The sequence below is a fragment of the Sinocyclocheilus rhinocerous genome, unplaced genomic scaffold (genome assembly GCF_001515625.1).
Source record: "Sinocyclocheilus rhinocerous isolate Xijiao unplaced genomic scaffold, SAMN03320098_v1.1 scaffold185, whole genome shotgun sequence".
Classification (NCBI taxonomy): Eukaryota; Metazoa; Chordata; class Actinopteri; order Cypriniformes; family Cyprinidae; genus Sinocyclocheilus; species Sinocyclocheilus rhinocerous.
Genome location: NW_015662163.1, coordinates 1859151 through 1877206, shown reverse-complemented (window position 1 = coordinate 1877206; position 18056 = coordinate 1859151). Strand labels below are relative to the sequence as shown.

The 18056-nt window shown below is 35.4% G+C and overlaps 1 protein-coding gene across 2 annotated transcripts in view; it reads left to right on the top strand.

The window, feature by feature from the left end:
- The window catches only part of LOC107727613 (acid sphingomyelinase-like phosphodiesterase 3a), a 13106-nt gene extending 1051 nt beyond the window's left edge, over positions 1 to 12055 (top strand). The window contains exons 2-9 of one of the 2 annotated variants that reach the window (XM_016537537.1): positions 533 to 746; positions 906 to 1050; positions 1714 to 1810; positions 2230 to 2393; positions 2582 to 2762; positions 3280 to 3404; positions 5627 to 5815; positions 11921 to 12055. In XM_016537537.1, coding sequence (XP_016393023.1) covers positions 533 to 746; positions 906 to 1050; positions 1714 to 1810; positions 2230 to 2393; positions 2582 to 2762; positions 3280 to 3404; positions 5627 to 5815; positions 11921 to 11926 — 1121 coding nt within the window. In that variant the 3' untranslated portion in view covers positions 11927 to 12055. Of the gene's footprint in view, positions 1 to 532; positions 747 to 905; positions 1051 to 1713; positions 1811 to 2229; positions 2394 to 2581; positions 2763 to 3279; positions 3405 to 5626; positions 6254 to 11920 lie in introns of those variants that run through there. The other variant, XM_016537536.1, reaches the window with a different exon arrangement.
- The last annotated feature ends 6001 nt before the right edge of the window (positions 12056 to 18056 follow it).

The following is an 18056-nucleotide window of genomic DNA, read 5'->3' as shown; positions in this document are numbered from 1 at the left end:
TGACGTCATCAGCGACTAGTCGACTTCGACTCGACTTTCATCACATAAAAGTCGACTTAAAAAAATCAGAAGTCGTTCAACCCCTAGTGTGTATATATGTGTGTGTGTGTGTGTGTGTGTATGTGTATGTGTGCATATGTGTGTGTGTGTGTGTGTATATATGTATGTATGTATGTATGTATGTATGTATAATTAGGGGTATATATATATATTAGTACCTTAATTTTTTCTTCCCTGAACAGTTAACAGCCAATAATATCTGTCTACTGGGTCAAACAAATAATTAGATTATTTTTAAAATATTTGCATGAGGAAGTCAATCTAAAGAGATACATAATGGATTCATTAAGAATTCATTTCAAGTTCAGTGCACTTTGAAAGCATGACATGCTTTAGCATTGTACCTGGTTTGCAGTGAAATATCTCCACAGCTCCTGAATGAGACACGATATTTGACATATCAGTGTACAGTATAAGGAGAGTATTTTACATATTTGTGAAATGAATGTAACACAAGCATCTTAAATTCCAGCTAAATTCTGGCATATCTCAGACCTGCACTTGGATCCAACCTACCATATCACAGAAGACCACACCAAAGTCTGTTTTTCCTCCAAGGGTGTTCCTGCATTGGACCCAGGAGTTTTTGGTGATTTCCTGTGTGATTCCCCGTACCAGCTCATTCTCTCAGCATTCAGTTACATGAAACAAGCAGACCTGCAGCCTGAGTTCATTATATGGACAGGGTATAAAGCGGTCTCATTTACTGGCTTGTGTCTGTTCTGTGATTTTACTTGGGTTAAATGGGAGATAACTGAATTTGGTAGCTAATGAACACATTATGGTTTTGTTCTTTAATATATTTATTCACTTTCTTTCTTTAAATGTTGTGCCCTTCATTGCAGAGACAGCCCTCCTCACGTCCCGAAAGAAGAACTGTCCACTGATGTAGTGATTGATGTTATTGCCAATATGACTCACACCATACGTCAGTTCTTCCCCCAGCTGCCAGTTTATCCTGCCCTGGGCAACCACGACTACTGGCCACAGGTATTTCAATCCCAAGGGCAACTACAATTTTTGGCTAGGAATTCAATCCAAGACAATAGTTCTGGGGTCAAATAAAGTCCAAATGTTTTGGGTTGTTTGAATGGAAAATTTGCATACTGCTTGTATACACTGAAAAAAATTTTTTTTTCAAAAATATTTTCAAAGTTTTTTTTGTAAAAATAAAAATGCAAAAAAAAAAAAGCTATTATGTGATGAAAAACATTTCAAACATTCACACTTTATCTGTGGAACTGAGTGGCTGCATTTATTTGATCAAAATACAGAAAAGATGGTAATATTTTGAAATATTTTTACAATTTAAAATAACTGCTTTCTATTTGAATATATTTTAAAATGTAATTTATTCCTGTGATGCAAAGCTGAATTTTCAGCATCATTACTCCAGTCTTCAGTGTCACATGATCCTTCAGAAATCATTATAATGTGCTGGTTTGGTGCTAAAATTTTTTTAGCATTATTATCAATGTTGAAACCAATGTTTTTGTTGATTAATATTTTTATGGGATGCCATTTTTGAAACTTCTTGCTCTGTCTTTTGCTGAAATGTTAAAACTAGTAAATAGTATTCTGAAAATGCAAAATTGCTTATGCTGTGTTGAATCTTTAAAAAAAAATTTAAAATCTTGCTTTAAAACTTCTTAGGATCAGTTGCCAACATTCGCAAATGCGATTTACGATGCTGCAGCCAAACTCTGGTCTCCGTGGTTGAACCCAGAAGCTGTAGCTACTTTGCAAAAAGGTAACTGATAATAAGGAAGATGTTCCACTACATGTGTGAACATTTAAATGATTTGATTATTTGGAGAAAAATGGATGCCGATTAGTCAATACAGAGTTTTAGTCTTGCTAAAATACTTAGATGCAAACGACAGTATAATGCAAAATATGCATTATAAATTGTTCATCTAGCTACTGTTTTTTTTTCTTTTCAGAGAAAAAAATATACAAAATTATATATAAGTATATAAAATATATATAAAATGTAATAATTTAAATCTAAACTAAAAAAATTACATATATTTTTCCCACAAATATTATTCATTAATATTAGCTTTTTTTTTCTCTCCTTGTGACTGTGGTGTGCACACTTTACAGTGGACTTTAGCTGTGACAATATAGTAAGCTAATGCTCTTCGTATGTCACTTATTTGCGTAAAGGTGGCTTTTACTCTCTTGTGATCAAACCTGGCCTCCGTCTGGTGAGTCTCAACACAAACCTGTACTACAGTCCTAATCAAGTGACTGTAAATATGACTGACCCTGCTGGGCAGTTCCAGTGGCTGCAGGAAACACTTGAGCTGTCAAGACAAACGCTGGAGAAGGTGAGTATATTCAGTTTGCTTTTACAAGGCATTTTAATTTTAGAAAGAACCCGCTGCACTGATCATACAGGGCCATTTTATTACAAGACTGTAAATTAACATTTGCATAGTGGTATGCACATGTAAGTGACAGCAGTGGTGTGTGAGTGACTGCTGACCTTAATTTCACTGTCATCTTTTCCTCTGAGGTCTATGTAATTGCTCACGTCCCCATCGGTTACCTACCCTATGCTATAAATACAACAGCCGTCCGGGAAAGCTACAATGAACGACTGGTCAAAATATTTCGCAACTACAGTGACGTCGTTCAGGGTCAATTCTACGGTCACACTCATCGAGACAGCATAATGGTTCTGCTAGATCAACAAGGTAATAGAATTTTCCTCAGAACTAGGGCGATTAATTAAAACGATTAATCACAACTAATCGCGACTAATCACGTTCAAAATAAAAGTTTGTTTACATTATATATGTGTATTTACTGTATTTTTCCTTAATATATATACATGGATGGGTGCGTATTTATATATACATAATAAATATACTATATGTGTGTGTACTGTGTATGTAAACAAACTTTTATTTTGAATGCGATTAATCACGATTAATTGTTTTACAGACCTACTCAGAACATATATTTTTAATAAAATCTAAACACGAGTCAAGTAGAAATAGAAATATAGAAAAAATTCATTATTGACAATTTTTGTTCATTTATGAACATGGAAGTGGTGAATGCGTTACATTGTGGGATGCAGTCTTTGAAACTACTTGCTCTGACAAACAGTATATTGCTCAGATTGTAGTAGGTAAATCAGATAGCCTATACTATGGATACAGAACATTGAACGTACTAATTTATGTCCCATTCATACTTTTATTCAAGGGAAACCTGTGAACTCTATATTTGTCACACCTGCTGTTACACCTATCAAAAGTCTATTGGAGCCATATTCGAACAATCCTGGCGTCCGTGCATATTTGTACCACCCTGAGAATTATGGTTTACTGGTAAGTGTCCACCAACTAGCAAGTTTAAAGGGGTCATCGGATGCAAAATTCACTTTTACATGTTGTTTGAACATAAATGTGTGTTGGCAGTGTGTGTACACATCCACCCTATAATGATAAAAATCCACCCAGTTTTTTTTTTTTAAATCCCCAATAATAATGATCACTTTCTCAGATCAGGCTGTTCTGAGATTCTTGGCAGAGTGACGTAGTTCTGCACAGGCCCCTCCCACTACTATTGACTGACATGGCCGTTTTAACGTAGACCCGCCCTTAGTGAGCTGTTAAATGTCCACCATTGTTTCGATGCCGGAGCAGGTGTAGACAAGAATGTCTCCTAAGCGATTGAGGTGTTTTGTTGTTGGATGTAATAATGAACATAATAGTCGTCATTTACTCCCGACATCTGAGCCACTGAAGACGCAGTGAATTACTTTCGCTTTTGAAGGGAATGCACCCCCGATCTACTTAAATGCATTTATGTTTGTGCAAATCATTCATGATCCAGCTTCACCTACAGAAGAAGTGAGTATAAGGTTTTTTTATGAATCTTTGCAAATCGCCTTTCCTAATAATGTGCTAGTTAGCAAGTTCTGTAGCTAAATGCGGCTAAAGTTTAGAGTCTCATGAGAACGGCTCATCACCCTATGGAAGAGAGGGGTGGGGTGAGCCGAGCTCATTAGCATTTAAAGGGACATGCACTGAAACGGCTTGCTGTGAACGGATATGTTTTTGACAAGGTAAAAAGCACGTTGTTTTACACTACCATTGAGAAATTTTAACCAAAGTATGTTATAGACTTTTCATTAAGACCCTAAAGAATCATATCAACTTGTGCAAAATGGCCATCCGATGACCCCTTTAAAACTATTTTATTGATTTGGCGTCACACATAATCATGACCAATAATTGTTACACATCCCTAGTTGTAATATGTAGCTAGTGTTTACTTACAACAATTCATTGGAATCAAGCCAATTAATTAAAAATCTTATTTTTGGGGATTGAAGACAAATTGGCAGTTATTCACTTTAAGATGTTATTGTAATTTTTTTTTAAGACGATTCTTTTCAAGAATTAAAAACGTAAGAAATTGTTTAAAAAAATTTTTGGGAAAGTTATTCTCTTAAGTAAGGAAATAAGAAGGTGAATGTGCATTAATTCATCCCACTCACAAAAAACAGATTTAGTATTCATCAAAATGCATTAAAACAGTGAAATGCAAACTCAGAATATTATACAAACCTGCAATAATTAAATATGTTAAATAAGACAAATATAATTTATGTATTTAATCCCATTTTATTAACCAATGTCTTTGCTGCTGACCTTCGATGATCCAATTCAACCATTCTAAGCAAAAATGACACATTTGTCATTTGTCATATTCATGCAATTTGCTTAAGCTGCGCCCTCTACTGTACAGATGTGAATTTACATTTCCTTCAGCCTGAGTCATATTCATTTCACTTTTGTTGTGAAAAGGGCTTTTATATTTGTAAAAGAAGAATGTTTTTATATTAAAAACAAACAAGCAAGCCCTGCCCAGATTTAAAAAGTAACTCAAAAGTAATGTAACGCATTACTTTCCATAAAAAGTAACTAAGTAACGTAATTAGTTACTTTTTTAGGGGGTAACGCAATATTGTAATGCATTACTTTAAAAAGTAACTAAGTAACGTAATTAGTTACTTTTTTAGGGGGTAACGCAATATTGTAATGCATTACTTTTAAAAGTAACTTTCCCCAACACTGACTGGTAAGTGTGCACCAACTAGAAAGTTTAAGCACTGATTTATTTACTTTGAGCACATTCCCCATACAATTTTTATTTTATTGACAGCCTTGGAAGAGAATATTTCAAATGTTGAATTCAGTTCTGTCCACAATTACTATTTTTAATTTAAGTTTATTGAGTAGTATGGTTTAATGGTAAGTTCAAGCACGGAGTTAATTACTTTTAGCACATTCTCCTATACAATTATTAGTGTTTTGTGTTAAAATGCATTTTTACATTCTAATATTTTGTGTTGTTTGAAGCTAAATGTTTGGCTTAAGTAACTTCACCACTGTTGTGCAATTCCTGTTTCTGAATGATTAATGGTAGTGTCAGTTCTAATTACATAGTGTGTTTTAATCAAGGTGCCAGCTCAAAGTGTGGCTCTTCCATTGCATCCCTTCTAATAATCACTTTCTCTCTTTTTTTCTTTTTTCCTCCAAAGGATATTTGGCAGTTCTATTTAAATCTCACAGAAGCAAACCTGGAACAAAAATCAGACTGGAAGCTGGAATACATTATGACTGAGGCTTTTGATATTGATGACATTCAGCCCCACAACTTGCATGAACTTGCTCTTAGGTTCGAGCAGCCACAGAGCAAAGACTTTGACAAGTATTTTAACCATTTTATGGTGAACTACAACTTCAGCCTCACATGTGAGGGTTTATGCAAAACGATTCAGGTGTGCGCTGTGCACTTTTTGGATCAAGAAACCTACTCGCAATGTATTGCCAAAGCAGGCATATAGAGTAAGCTGTTACAGTTCTAGAGTATATACTTGAATTACTCACTTCAAACTTGATCAACTCTCTAAAAAGATGATTTTAAACTTTTTTGATTTAAAAGAAATCAGGGAACCTTTTATTTAAAGAATAATAATACTAGAGTGAATCTCAGGAAAACATCTCACTTCACCCCAAAACCAAATAGAGAAAAAAGCTATTTGAAATTCTCATTTATATAAAGAAAATGAAGCGTAATTTAAGACCATGAACTTTATTTATAAATATATTTTGCACTGTTACTTTATATTTATGACCATTTAAGCATGAACATTTCCCCACAGAAATTCCCAAAATCATAATAAAATATATATTTTTTGTAATTGCCATTATTCTTAATGATGAAATTTATTATATATATATTTTTTTTCCTGTGTTGCAGTTAAACCTGTAATAAAAAGTAATGCTGCATTAAATAATAAAAATACAATTTAAAAAGATACAAGTAATACTATTATTAAATACTTAATTTTCTTTATGCAAATTATAAATTATTTTTTGTTTTTCATTTTAGGGTGAAACAATACCTGGTTCTTGACAGTTTTTTTTATTAGATTAAGTTGTGAAAACTGAACTAATTTTAAGGCACTTTAAAATCTGTTTTTATTCTTTGTAAATGATTGTAATGATTTTGATACTTGATTAAATATGTAGTTGCACAAATAATTATGCATCATTTTCTAGAGACTTTTTAAAATAAAATTAAACCCGCTTCTTTCCGTCCTTTTTTAAAAGTTTTTTATTAACTTCCAACACAATACAAAACAATAACATACACACACTGCCTGATATACAACAAAAGAGAATACAAAAACAAAATTATACATAAGATGACAAGCAGAGCATTATATCACAGTTCAAAATTAACAATAATAAAAATTGGGGAGAATACATGAATCTTTGGAGGAGGGTTCAGAAGGATTTCCTCAATAACTGAAACAGAGTATTTAGAGGTAAGTGTAGTATTTTTGAATATGTAATATGCAAAAATCTAAAGAAGTGCTGTCTAGGTAGATTATATCTTGAAGCGAAGTTATCGAAAGACACTAGAGATCCTTCCTCAAACAAGTCACCCATCCTACATATACCAAGAACCGGCCATAAATTAAAACCTGAGTCTATAGTACTTGGCAAGAACTCTGGATTGTTCAAAATTGGCAGAAGAGGGGATGTTATGTTGCTCCTACCTTCCAGCCTTCGAATAGCACGCCATGCCTTGATAGTATTACGTACTAAAGGACTATTACACAGAGTTCTGCTTAGCTTTGGGTTATGAACAAATAATAGGTTTTGTAAGGGGCAGCTGGACTGTGAGGATTCGAGATCAAGCCACACTGATTTAGGGTCTTCAATAAGCCATTCATTAATAAATCGAAGTTGGCAAGCCAATTGATATAATCTGATATTTGGAAGGTCCAAGCCGCCCTTTGCACGAGAGAGCTGAAGTTTAGATAATTTCAGTCTGGGTTTCCTTTTGCTCCAGATAAATGAACTTAGCCACCCATTTAACTCTTTTATAGCCTTATTGGACAGTAAAACAGGAATCATTTGCATTGGATACAGTAAACGGGGCAGGACATTCATTTTTATCAGAGCCACCCTCCCCAGCCAAGACAGAGGGAGAGCCATCCACCTGTTCAAATCATCACGGATTTTTCCTAGCACTGGTGTAAAATTGGCTTTTTACAATTGCTTGAAAGTAGGGGTTACATGAATACCCAAATAATCAAAACCATCCTCAGAGCATTTAAAGGGAAAGGAGGGAGACTGATTTGTGGACTTCTTATTACCTAAAAACAGGGCAACTGATTTAGAAAAATTAATCTTGTACCCGGAGAATTGCCCAAACTCCTGAATAAGGTCTACAATTTTTGGCACAGACACCTCTGGATCTGAAAGAAAGAGCAGCACATCGTCCGCATATAAAGAGATTTTGTGCTGCCTACCTCCCAGAGACACCCCAGACACAGCCGCTTCCTCTCTTATCATCTGAGCAAATGGCTCTATTGCTATTGCAAAAAGCAATGGAGAGAGGGGGCAGCCCTGTCTGGTACCCCGAAATAAAGGAAAATTGTCAGATCTGTGACCATTAGTAATGACCGCAGCAAGAGGGTCCGTATAGAGTATTCGCACCCACTTTATAAAGTATTCTCCAAGGCCAAATTTTCCTAAGGTGTAAAATAAATAAGGCCACTCAACAGAATCAAAAGCTTTCTCTGCATCTAGAGACAAAATAAGATAATTAAAACTCAAATTATGGGAAAGCTCAATAATATTTAGTAGCCGCCTAACATTGTGAGCGGAACTTCTGCCTTTAATAAACCCTGTCTGGTCTTCGTTAATAATGTCTGGTAGAACCTTCTCCAATCTTAGTGCTAAAATTTTAGATAATTTTAAATCAGAGTTTAACAATGCAATGGGCCTATAGGAACTGCAATTTTCTGGGTCCTTGCCTTTTTTTTATATAAGAGAAATATTTGCTTCACGAAGTGAAGAGGGTAGACTATCGGTCATAAATGAGTGATTAAGCATGGCTAAGAGAGGGTCTACATCAGTACCCTCCACCTCTTCACGAAGGCCTAGAATTCGAATGTTTTTACGCCGGCCTCTGTTTTCCAGATCATCGATGTGTTCATTTAGCACAGCGACTTGTTTTTCGAGGGTGCATACGTGAGCTTGCGCATCCTCCGAAGATGCCTCCGCCGCCATTATTCTCCGTTCCGCCTCGTCTAGCCGATTAGTTAAGCTCTCTAATTGTTGAGTGTGATTATGCTCAGTTTCTGCTAGCGGGCCCAGTTTCTCATCTATTGCGCTGGAAATTTTCTCCGTCATAATTTCAAGTGCTTTTGCAAGCCCCGGGCTAAGTTCGGGTTCACTATTAGCATCACTCGAGCTATGCTCGGGCTCCTCGGCCGCTGCGTCCGCGGTCGGATCCTTTTTTCCAGTTTTCTTAGCAGGTCTTGGCATCTTCGGCAAAGATTGCGACCAAAAAGTCTCTAGTGACATGCTACACAAGATTTGTAACCGAAATCAATGGCTTGCGTTCTTTATTTACGAGTTAGGGAGGGAAAACGAGTGAGTGGCACAAGAGCCTCTAAAAAAACACTACCGCTTCCAAGCCGCCATCTTGCGCGCCCCGCTTTCTGTCCTTTTAATTAAAATTATTTTGCTTTCAATATTTTGAAAGTTTGTTGTTTTTTACCTGATAGAACTTGTCATACTTTAATACACCACAGTTGTACTAGTACTGGTCACCTGTTAATCTTTTTAAAAAGAAAACCATGCATAAAATCCATTCCAAGCCTCCATCCCTGTACTCCATCCAGAGGCCCCATACACACTCGGACCCCTCGCTGCTCACTGCCTCCGCTGAAGGTCTTATGAAATGTTCTCTAGTTCATTTGTCTGGACCCCCTCCTCGTGTGGTCATTGGCATTCGAGTGCTACACTGCCTTTGATGACTCACAATGGTTTGTGGAAAGGATTGTGGAGCCAGAAAGTTGACACATAGATAAAGGGGGCACCGTGGTAACTCTGGCAGGTTGTTTTAACGACTGGCTGAGATGCTCTAATCAGCATTCATCAGTGCTCTGCCAATCGTCTCCCTCAGAGTTCCACATAGAGACTCGTCTGTAACGGGGACGAGTCAATATCTGCCCTGCCACACTGGCAGCGCTGAAGGAGGGATGGCTTTTTTTAAGCGTGGGCCACACAAGGCTGTGCCGAGGTGGGCTGGAGTTTGACAGGCGCATAAATCTCAGAGAGCTTTTTGTCTCCCATCTTGGATTGGTGAGCAGAAGACATTGTCCTGGAAAAGAGAGAGTTTCAAATGCTGGGTTCAGTGTTAGTTTTTTTTAATATTATATTTCATTTTATTATTATTTTTTTTAAATAATTTGTTATTTTATGTTTATTATTTAATTGTATTTCTATTATAATTTATTTTTCATTTATTCATTTTTAAAATTTTGGAAAAAATATTATAGTAATGGACTTGATACATAGCGTGGATTGTATTTCAAATGCTGGGTTCAATTCTGTCCATAAGTGTGTTGTGTTTTGTGAAAAAATATTATGGTAATGGGGTTGACACGCCTGGAGAAACAAATGCCAGACATTTTGTAGAATGACCCTTATCTTGCTGTATAAACTAGCAAAATTTAGCAGTTTGTGAATCGTCCCAGGATGCATTGCTTACTACAAACCTCATTTTACTGCCATAAACATATGAGACCCCAGGGTCTAATCATAACAGATTACTTACTGGCCGATTAGCTAGTTATTGCTGTCACACATACTCAGCTCGGCTGGCAGTCCTGTGTCTACTTTAAAAGTTAAAGAGCTGTAACAGGGGAAGGTCAGTGCTAGAGACCGGCATGGGTCAACTCGCCACTGATTACAGGGCCTCATTACACTTGGGCAAACCCTCATCACAGCCTGTTCAGTCTTCAGACTATTGCTTTGATGGGCCTGCTTAACCTACTGCACTATTTAAGCTGTGGATTACTGTGGTGATTGTGTAACTATGGCAGCCCCCAGGGAATTGGAATTCATGGAATATGCTGGTTAATTTTATGAGCTGAGGCAGGGATTACATACCAGTTGATTCAGTTCAATAGAGAAATTATTACAAAGCTCTTGACCTGCTTTCATGTAGCTTAGTTATAGTCGAATGTGTTTTTACCATTTTATTTAAGTTTCAGAATTTTTTAGAAAATAGTGTTTATTTAATTACTGTATTTATGCTAGTCCCAGTGCTGTATAGTGATGACGTATTTTTGAAGACCAACCAGGAAGTTCACATCACCCTGGTTCCTTTGACAAAACCCAACAGAATTTTTCCATTGGCTTTTGGATTATTGCAGAAGATAACCTCTGTGACCAACAAAAGATTATGATTCTAACACATTTTCACAATGTTTATGAAGCCTAAATACAACCACCAGAAGTAGAGAGCTAAGCATAGGCTAAATGAAAGTTCAAAGTTCTTTTTCGCTATCATTACTACTAGTTTTAAACTTCCTTTCTTATCAAAGCAACTTATAAATATGCATATTTTGTTTTATTATTTATGCAGTCCATACTGTAATATAATGTAGAGTTTCTATATTTAAAATATCTGCATTATTGGCTATTTTGTTGTGCAAACTGCAGTAGTTGATCATTTCATTGGAATGTGAAGGCTCTTGGTAGCCCACATTAATATTTAATTGAACACATAGTGTGAAATTCTGCAGGTTGCTGATCTTAACTATGATCATTTTAACATGCCTCAGTAAATTCTTTAAAAAGGTGCTTCATTCACATTTTCAGCACACATTTGTTGAAGTATACAAGGACAGATGGCTTATATCACTCTCAAAAAAAAAAGGCACAAAAGCTGTCACTAAGGTGATACCTTTTTAAAAGGTACACTTTTGTACCTTTTAAGCACTAATATGTACACTTTAGGTACTAATATGTACCTTTAAGGTACCAAAATGGATCCTTTTGAAAAGGTACTGCCCCAGTGACAGCTTTTGTACCTTTATTTCTGAGAGTGACTAATAATATGAAGACTGCAGCAAAACTTTCAGTACAGGATGAGCTCAAGGGAACTAGTTGAATCTCTGTCCTGTTTAATCTCATGATGCTGTTAAAATCAAATTGGTTAGCCAGAAGAAATGAAAGAGACCTAATAATGGAAGGTTTAATCATCATCTAACATCGAACAGGATGGAAACTCATCTGATATTTCTGTAAAGCCTCTTTTTCCAGTAGGAAAAAAGTACTTGTTCATTCTAGCGACATATAAATAAAAAATTACAGTAGTTGTTTTGCAATTACCAGTTTATTACAGGGCTGATGATGACAGAAGCTTCATTTTTGTGCATGCTATAATTTGTGGCATTAAAATGTGACTTTTTGCACATTCAGCACAGAATGCTAAAAGCCTCTTCCTCTTTCCTTTTTAGCCGTGAGCTCTTTTGTCTGGCGCAATGCAGAAGTTTGCATTTAGAGTCACAATGAAATGGCTTCGAGATCTGACACATCAGTGACTGTTAAAACCACAGACATGAGTCCTAGGAAGAACTACTTTCTGTTTGAAAACTGAGGAACAGTGAATGCACTGTAGCTTCTGTTTGTGGCATGCATTGTCTCGATAACATGACCCTGTGCTTATAAAGGCTCAGTAGGAACAGTATCTAGTCTGTTCAATGGTCCGGCCCTTATAGCCGCACTCTCATGGCTTTCAAGGACAACTGAGTGATTGAACTTAAGAATGCTTGCTTGCTGGATCAGGATTAACTGGCACTCTTGTGTTATTTCTTGAGTCATACTGCGTTTTAATCATGTTTAGACATTGGCTGATGAGCTTATGAGAATTTGACATTTGACACTATGAATATATGTAATGGTTTGAGCCATTAATAATACAGTATATGTATATTATGGAAGCCTGTTTTTGCCACAGTTAAAATAAATAAATAAAAAAGTGATTGTGACTTTTTTTTCCTCACTATTTTATCTCAATTCTGAGGAAAAAAGTCAGAATTGTGAGATATAAACTCAGATTTCTGACTTTTGTCCTCACAATTCCAAGTTTACATCTTGCAATTCTGACTTTTTTTCTCAGAATTTTGAGTTTAAATCTTACAATTCTGACTTTTTTTCTCACGGTTCTGAGAAAAGAAAATTCAGAATTGCGAGACGTAAATTCTCTCTTTAGTTCTATACTAAATTTTATATCTCGCAGTTCAGGCTTTTTTTCTCAGAATTGTGAGTTTATATCTTACAATTCTGAGTTTATATCTCTTTCTGTCTTTTTCAGTATTCTGAGAATTATGTTTATTTAGAATAATTTATATTAAATATACCGTATGTGTGTGTGTGTGTGTATTATACACGCATGCGCGCGCACACACACACACATACAGTATATTTAATATAAATTATTCTAAATAATGTAGTGGTTGCTAGGTTGTTGCTGTGCAGTTTTTAAGTTTGTGTAGTTGTTAGCTCTCTGCTTTAAGCCAGGCAAAATGAGAAATTTTGGGAAAAGCCTTAACGATTGTGTAATTCCCTTCCAAAACGAGGGTGGGTGGAAGAGGGAGGGGAGCACACCCAACTGCAGTTTTCCTTTAGTCTCATGACTGAGTGGAATTTTGTCCTTTATTAACCCGTATGAAGGCAGCAGTAGGGTTCCAAACTTTATTGAATCCTGAGCTGATTGTTCTCATGTCTTTGAGAGGCGAGAACAGGCCTTTCACTTTGGGCGTGACATCAATGTCAGCTGATGCCCATGCAAGACTCACCCTGATTTAATGCTTGTGATTGCAGAAAGGCATTATGGCAAAGAATGAAACCGCTACAAAGTCTTCATTGGACCTTCAGAGATGCTGCCTAGACAAGTAAATACAATGTGCAACAAAGCAAGGCTGAGCAAAAAGGAATCTGTCTGACTCGGAATGTGGCTTGTAAGGAATGTTGACAAGAGAAAAGTCTTCAGAAGTCATGCGGTTTGAATGCACTTTGAATATAAAACAGTATATGCTAGATATTAAATGGTGTTAAATGAACATTTACCGGATATAAAGAAGTGCAAATCCAAAAATGTGTCATACCATTCCCATATATTTTGTTGTTGAAGTCAAGTTAAACTTTATGGTATTTTGGCACAAATTCATTGGTTGCTCATACCAATACAATATTAGGTCTAGTGTAATGTATTTTATTTCTGTGATGGCAAAGCTGAATTTTCAGAAGCTCCAATCTTCTTTGTCACATTATCCTTCAGAAATCTTTTTAATATGCTGGTTTGCTGCTCATGAAACATGCTGCTTAATATTTTTGTGGAAACCTTGATACTTTTTTTCAGAATTCGTGATGAAAGGTTAAAAGTCTCAAATCTTTTGTATCATTATTAATGTCTTTACCGTCACTTTAGATCAATTTAAAGGTATAGTTCATCCAAAAATGGAAATTCTGTCATCATGTACTCACCCTCAAGTTGTATCAAAACTTTATGGAAACAAAAAAACTAACAAAAAAATAGTATGGACGTTCATGAGGACCAGAAATTGTTTGGTTACCTAAATTTTTTGAAATATCTAGGTGTTTTGAATGGCGGGTTATGTCATGTTATTATTTTTGCATTTTGGACCAGTAGAGTTCATGGTAATATGAATACACCATTGTGATTTTGTATGATAAACAAAACAGCAGAGCTGAGAGTGGGTCACAGTGTTGTTGACTTATTCCTCATGGCCAGATCTGCATTCAGCAGTCGCTTTCTCCTGAGGTGATCTTGAGTTGAAGGTTACACTGATATGAAGAGGCAGTTTGGCTCATTACATGCTTCTCTTTTATTACTGTCTCACCCTTGACAGTTCTTTCTCTTCCAGAGAAATAATAGTATTCTTGTGACCCTCATATATAACACAATATGTGCAATCTTACAGTATATACCTTGTTTATGACTTCAAAGTCATTGTCTTGTTAAAGGATGAGGAGGTTCATTGTGATTTCTACAGTGTTTTATTGTATAATGACATCTGTTACAGTCTATAGGAGCATCAGCTGACACATGGAGCACATATAAAGAGAAGGTATACTGCTTGCACCTATTTGTTGCCCACGCACTATGTTGATCCACAGTTGAAGCACAATACTGCCATCATCTGGTCAAGTAGACAACAATCATGCAGGCTATTAAACAGCAAGATGAATTATTTTCAGTTTGTTCTAGATATATCCAACGGCTATGGCAAATTGCATAACTCAGACACAGATCTTGGATATATTTGAGTACAGCATGACATCATAATGTCACAGGACAAAACTATATTTTTTTAATGGTCAGTTTGTATTTGCTATGTACTGTAGGCCCTCTGTAGCAAGGATTTGTGCCATTAAGAGATAGTTCACCCAAAAAATTTAAATTCTGTCATTAATTACCCACCCTCATGCCGTTCCAAACCTGTAAGACCTGCGTTCATCTTCCGAACACAAATTAAGATTTTTCTTATGAAATCTGAGAGCTCTCTGACCCTCCGTAGACAGCAAGGATACTACCACAATCAAGGCACAGAAACTTAGTAAGGGTGACGCGAAGGAGAAGAATTGTTGAACAAAGTTGAATAATATTTTTGTTTTCTTTGCACACAAAAAGTATTCTTATAGCTTTATAAAATTACGATTGAATCACTAATGTCACATGGACTATTTTAAGGATGTCCTTACTAAGTTTCTGTGCCTTGATCGTGGTAGTACCCTTGCTGTCTATGGGAGGGTCAGAGAGCTCTTGGATTTCATCAAAAATATCTTAATTTGTGTTCCGATGAACAAAGGTCTTACGGATTTGGAACGACATGAGGGTGAGTAATTAATGACCAAATTTTTATTTTTTGGTGAACTATCTCTTGAAGAATTGAATTGAGAATGCTTTTAAATTTAAACTAAAATAAAATGAAATTGAGTTGTTTTTAAACCTTTACATTTCCTTTAAAAGTTTAGGTACAGGGAGCCCTTATGGATTTTTGCCTCTCCCTGCACTGTATATAAACTGGATTGCTCAACTTTGTGTTGATTTTTTAAATGTGCAAATTGTGCAATAATAATAATAATATTTTTTTAATAAAAAGTTTATTATTATTATTATTATTTTAGCATTGTTTTATTATTTTAAACATTCTATTTTAATATTTAATTTTGTTATCATTATCAATATTTAATGCAACCCATACATTTACTATAATTTTACTGATCATGTCAGAATAACACTTAATTTCCCAGGAAGTTCTACTGAGTCAAGCATCAATATGTAATCATTAAATCCAACATTATTATTATTATTTATTTACGTTCAAACAATATGGTTGACTTTTTTTTTTTCAAAATTATTATTTTTTGTTGGCTGTGTTAATTGTTTTGACAGTATATTGCTGGAAGTGTTTAATCAGTATATGAATGTTTTGTCAGAAAACTTGGGTTGGACTAACAAAATTATACATTTCTTTGATTTCTTTTGAATTTCATCTCTCAATTCCTTCTGTCTTTCTAATTGACCATCTTATGGGAGGTGAACATCTTAAATGCTGAATTTTGCCCAATTCTGATAAATAGCACTTACAAAGGTGAGTTCATTAAGATGATCATTCATTTTTGTTGAATATCACACAAAGAGCCACACTGGGGAAATGAACTCCACATATGCATGCAATAATTAAACATGACATTACAGTATTTGTCAACATGTAATAGGCGTTTTGGATACGGACCAGGTTTTTACAGTCTATTTAGTGTATAATTGAACTTGTCTCACCATACAACACACTGTAGTCTGCCCAGATGTCACCATTAGGAGGACTCATGCCACTGCTAAGAGGCAGATGACCATCTGCTGTGTAATTTATTACGGGTTATGCCAGGACTGTAATGTATTGCCCCCTCGGAATATCATTATACACAAACTCTGAGTATATTAGCAAATACTAGTAAAACAAGTGCAGTTTAAGCAATTTAAATAACAGTCAGGATGCTCCCACTGAGTGCAGCAGTTTAATCCACCCACACTCTCTCTCACCCAATCTCATAGCTCATATAAGTGAAGCCATGATAAATGTTTATCAACTTAATTAAAAGAGGATTCCAGTTAGTATGAGAGTGAAGTGTTGTAGAGTTTAACCATTGTTTATGTGTTACAGAGAGTTTGACAGACTGAAGGCTCATGCACTCACCCTCTGGCCTGAACGATAAGCTCTTGGACGTTGCCTTGATATGTAGCATTTGTAGCACTAGTGGTTTTCTCTTGTGCCTATTTATATATACAGAGTTTCTATATTCTTAAATTATTTCTTTAAATAATTTGAAGCATCAAAGCATGACGTAACCCCACTAAATATTAAAAAAATATTTGTACTTTGGTGTCTAAATTCTTGTTTCTAAACATGTTGAAAGTTTACAGATGATTCTGTGTACTTTAATTTCAAATACAGTTTCACAGTAGTTGTTTCTAAATGTGTTAAAACCTTTTTGATGATTCTATGCACTTTTATTTCAAATAACATCATAAGATCAATAATTCTGTTTTTCACTGATGTGAAAACTCCAATCCCCCCCCATTTGTTTCATATTATATTGCTTATGAATTATATTTAATATTTATTCATTCTTAATTGGAAATGTTGCCCATTTTATTCACTGAAACCTGCTAAAAATCAGTTTTTGGACATTTGGTAAAATTACAACTGATATGTATGTAGCAGGTATTTGTGCCTTTAAGAACTGAATTGAAAATGCAGGTAAAATTACTTTGAACAAATTGTTTTATACAAAATCTTAAGCAAATTAAATGTAACACTAATCTGAAAGATCCCAATTCAATTACAGATTTTTTTTTTGTCATATTCATTAAAATTTTTATTCATTAATATTTATTAATTATTAACTGCACATTTTGCCCAACTTTATTACATTCACTGAGGGCTAAAAAAAAAATGTTGCTGTCCAGTGGTGCTGAAAGCACTGTTTGACAAGGTTGGGGTTTGATGCCTCTGAGTAATCAAATCAAGGAGAATTGACCCGTGTTAATGTCTTGCTGGAGGGACTTTTTTTTTTAAAAATCACCTGTTAGTTAAGAGCCTTTTTCTTTTTTATAGCACTATTTGCATGCTGTGTTCTTTGAGATAAACATTGCATAATCCTAAAACGTCATACTTCTTTCAAGCTCTTTGAAACATTTTTTTCTGATAGTGTAAGTAATGTTTAACCAATAAAATGTGACTGGGACTAAAAATTTCATTTTTTTTAAAAAAAAAAAAAAAAAAAAAGGACATAACCCCTTATCTACTTCAGGAACACAATCAAGCCAGACCGAAGAAAGGCAAAATGGCCGCAGACCCATTTTAACTGACAGCTGCTCTTCTGTAACAAAGGTAATTTCAAATGCAAGCAGGTCCATTCATTTGATTTCCTCCACATCTCTCAGAGTGCTGAATGTAATTATCGTCCCTCCATCTAGCGTCCCTAGGGAGCCCTTCCCCCTCCAGGCTCAGCTGTGACCAACCCTTCGGCCCTCCCCCCACCTGAACATGTGACATTATCCTGTCC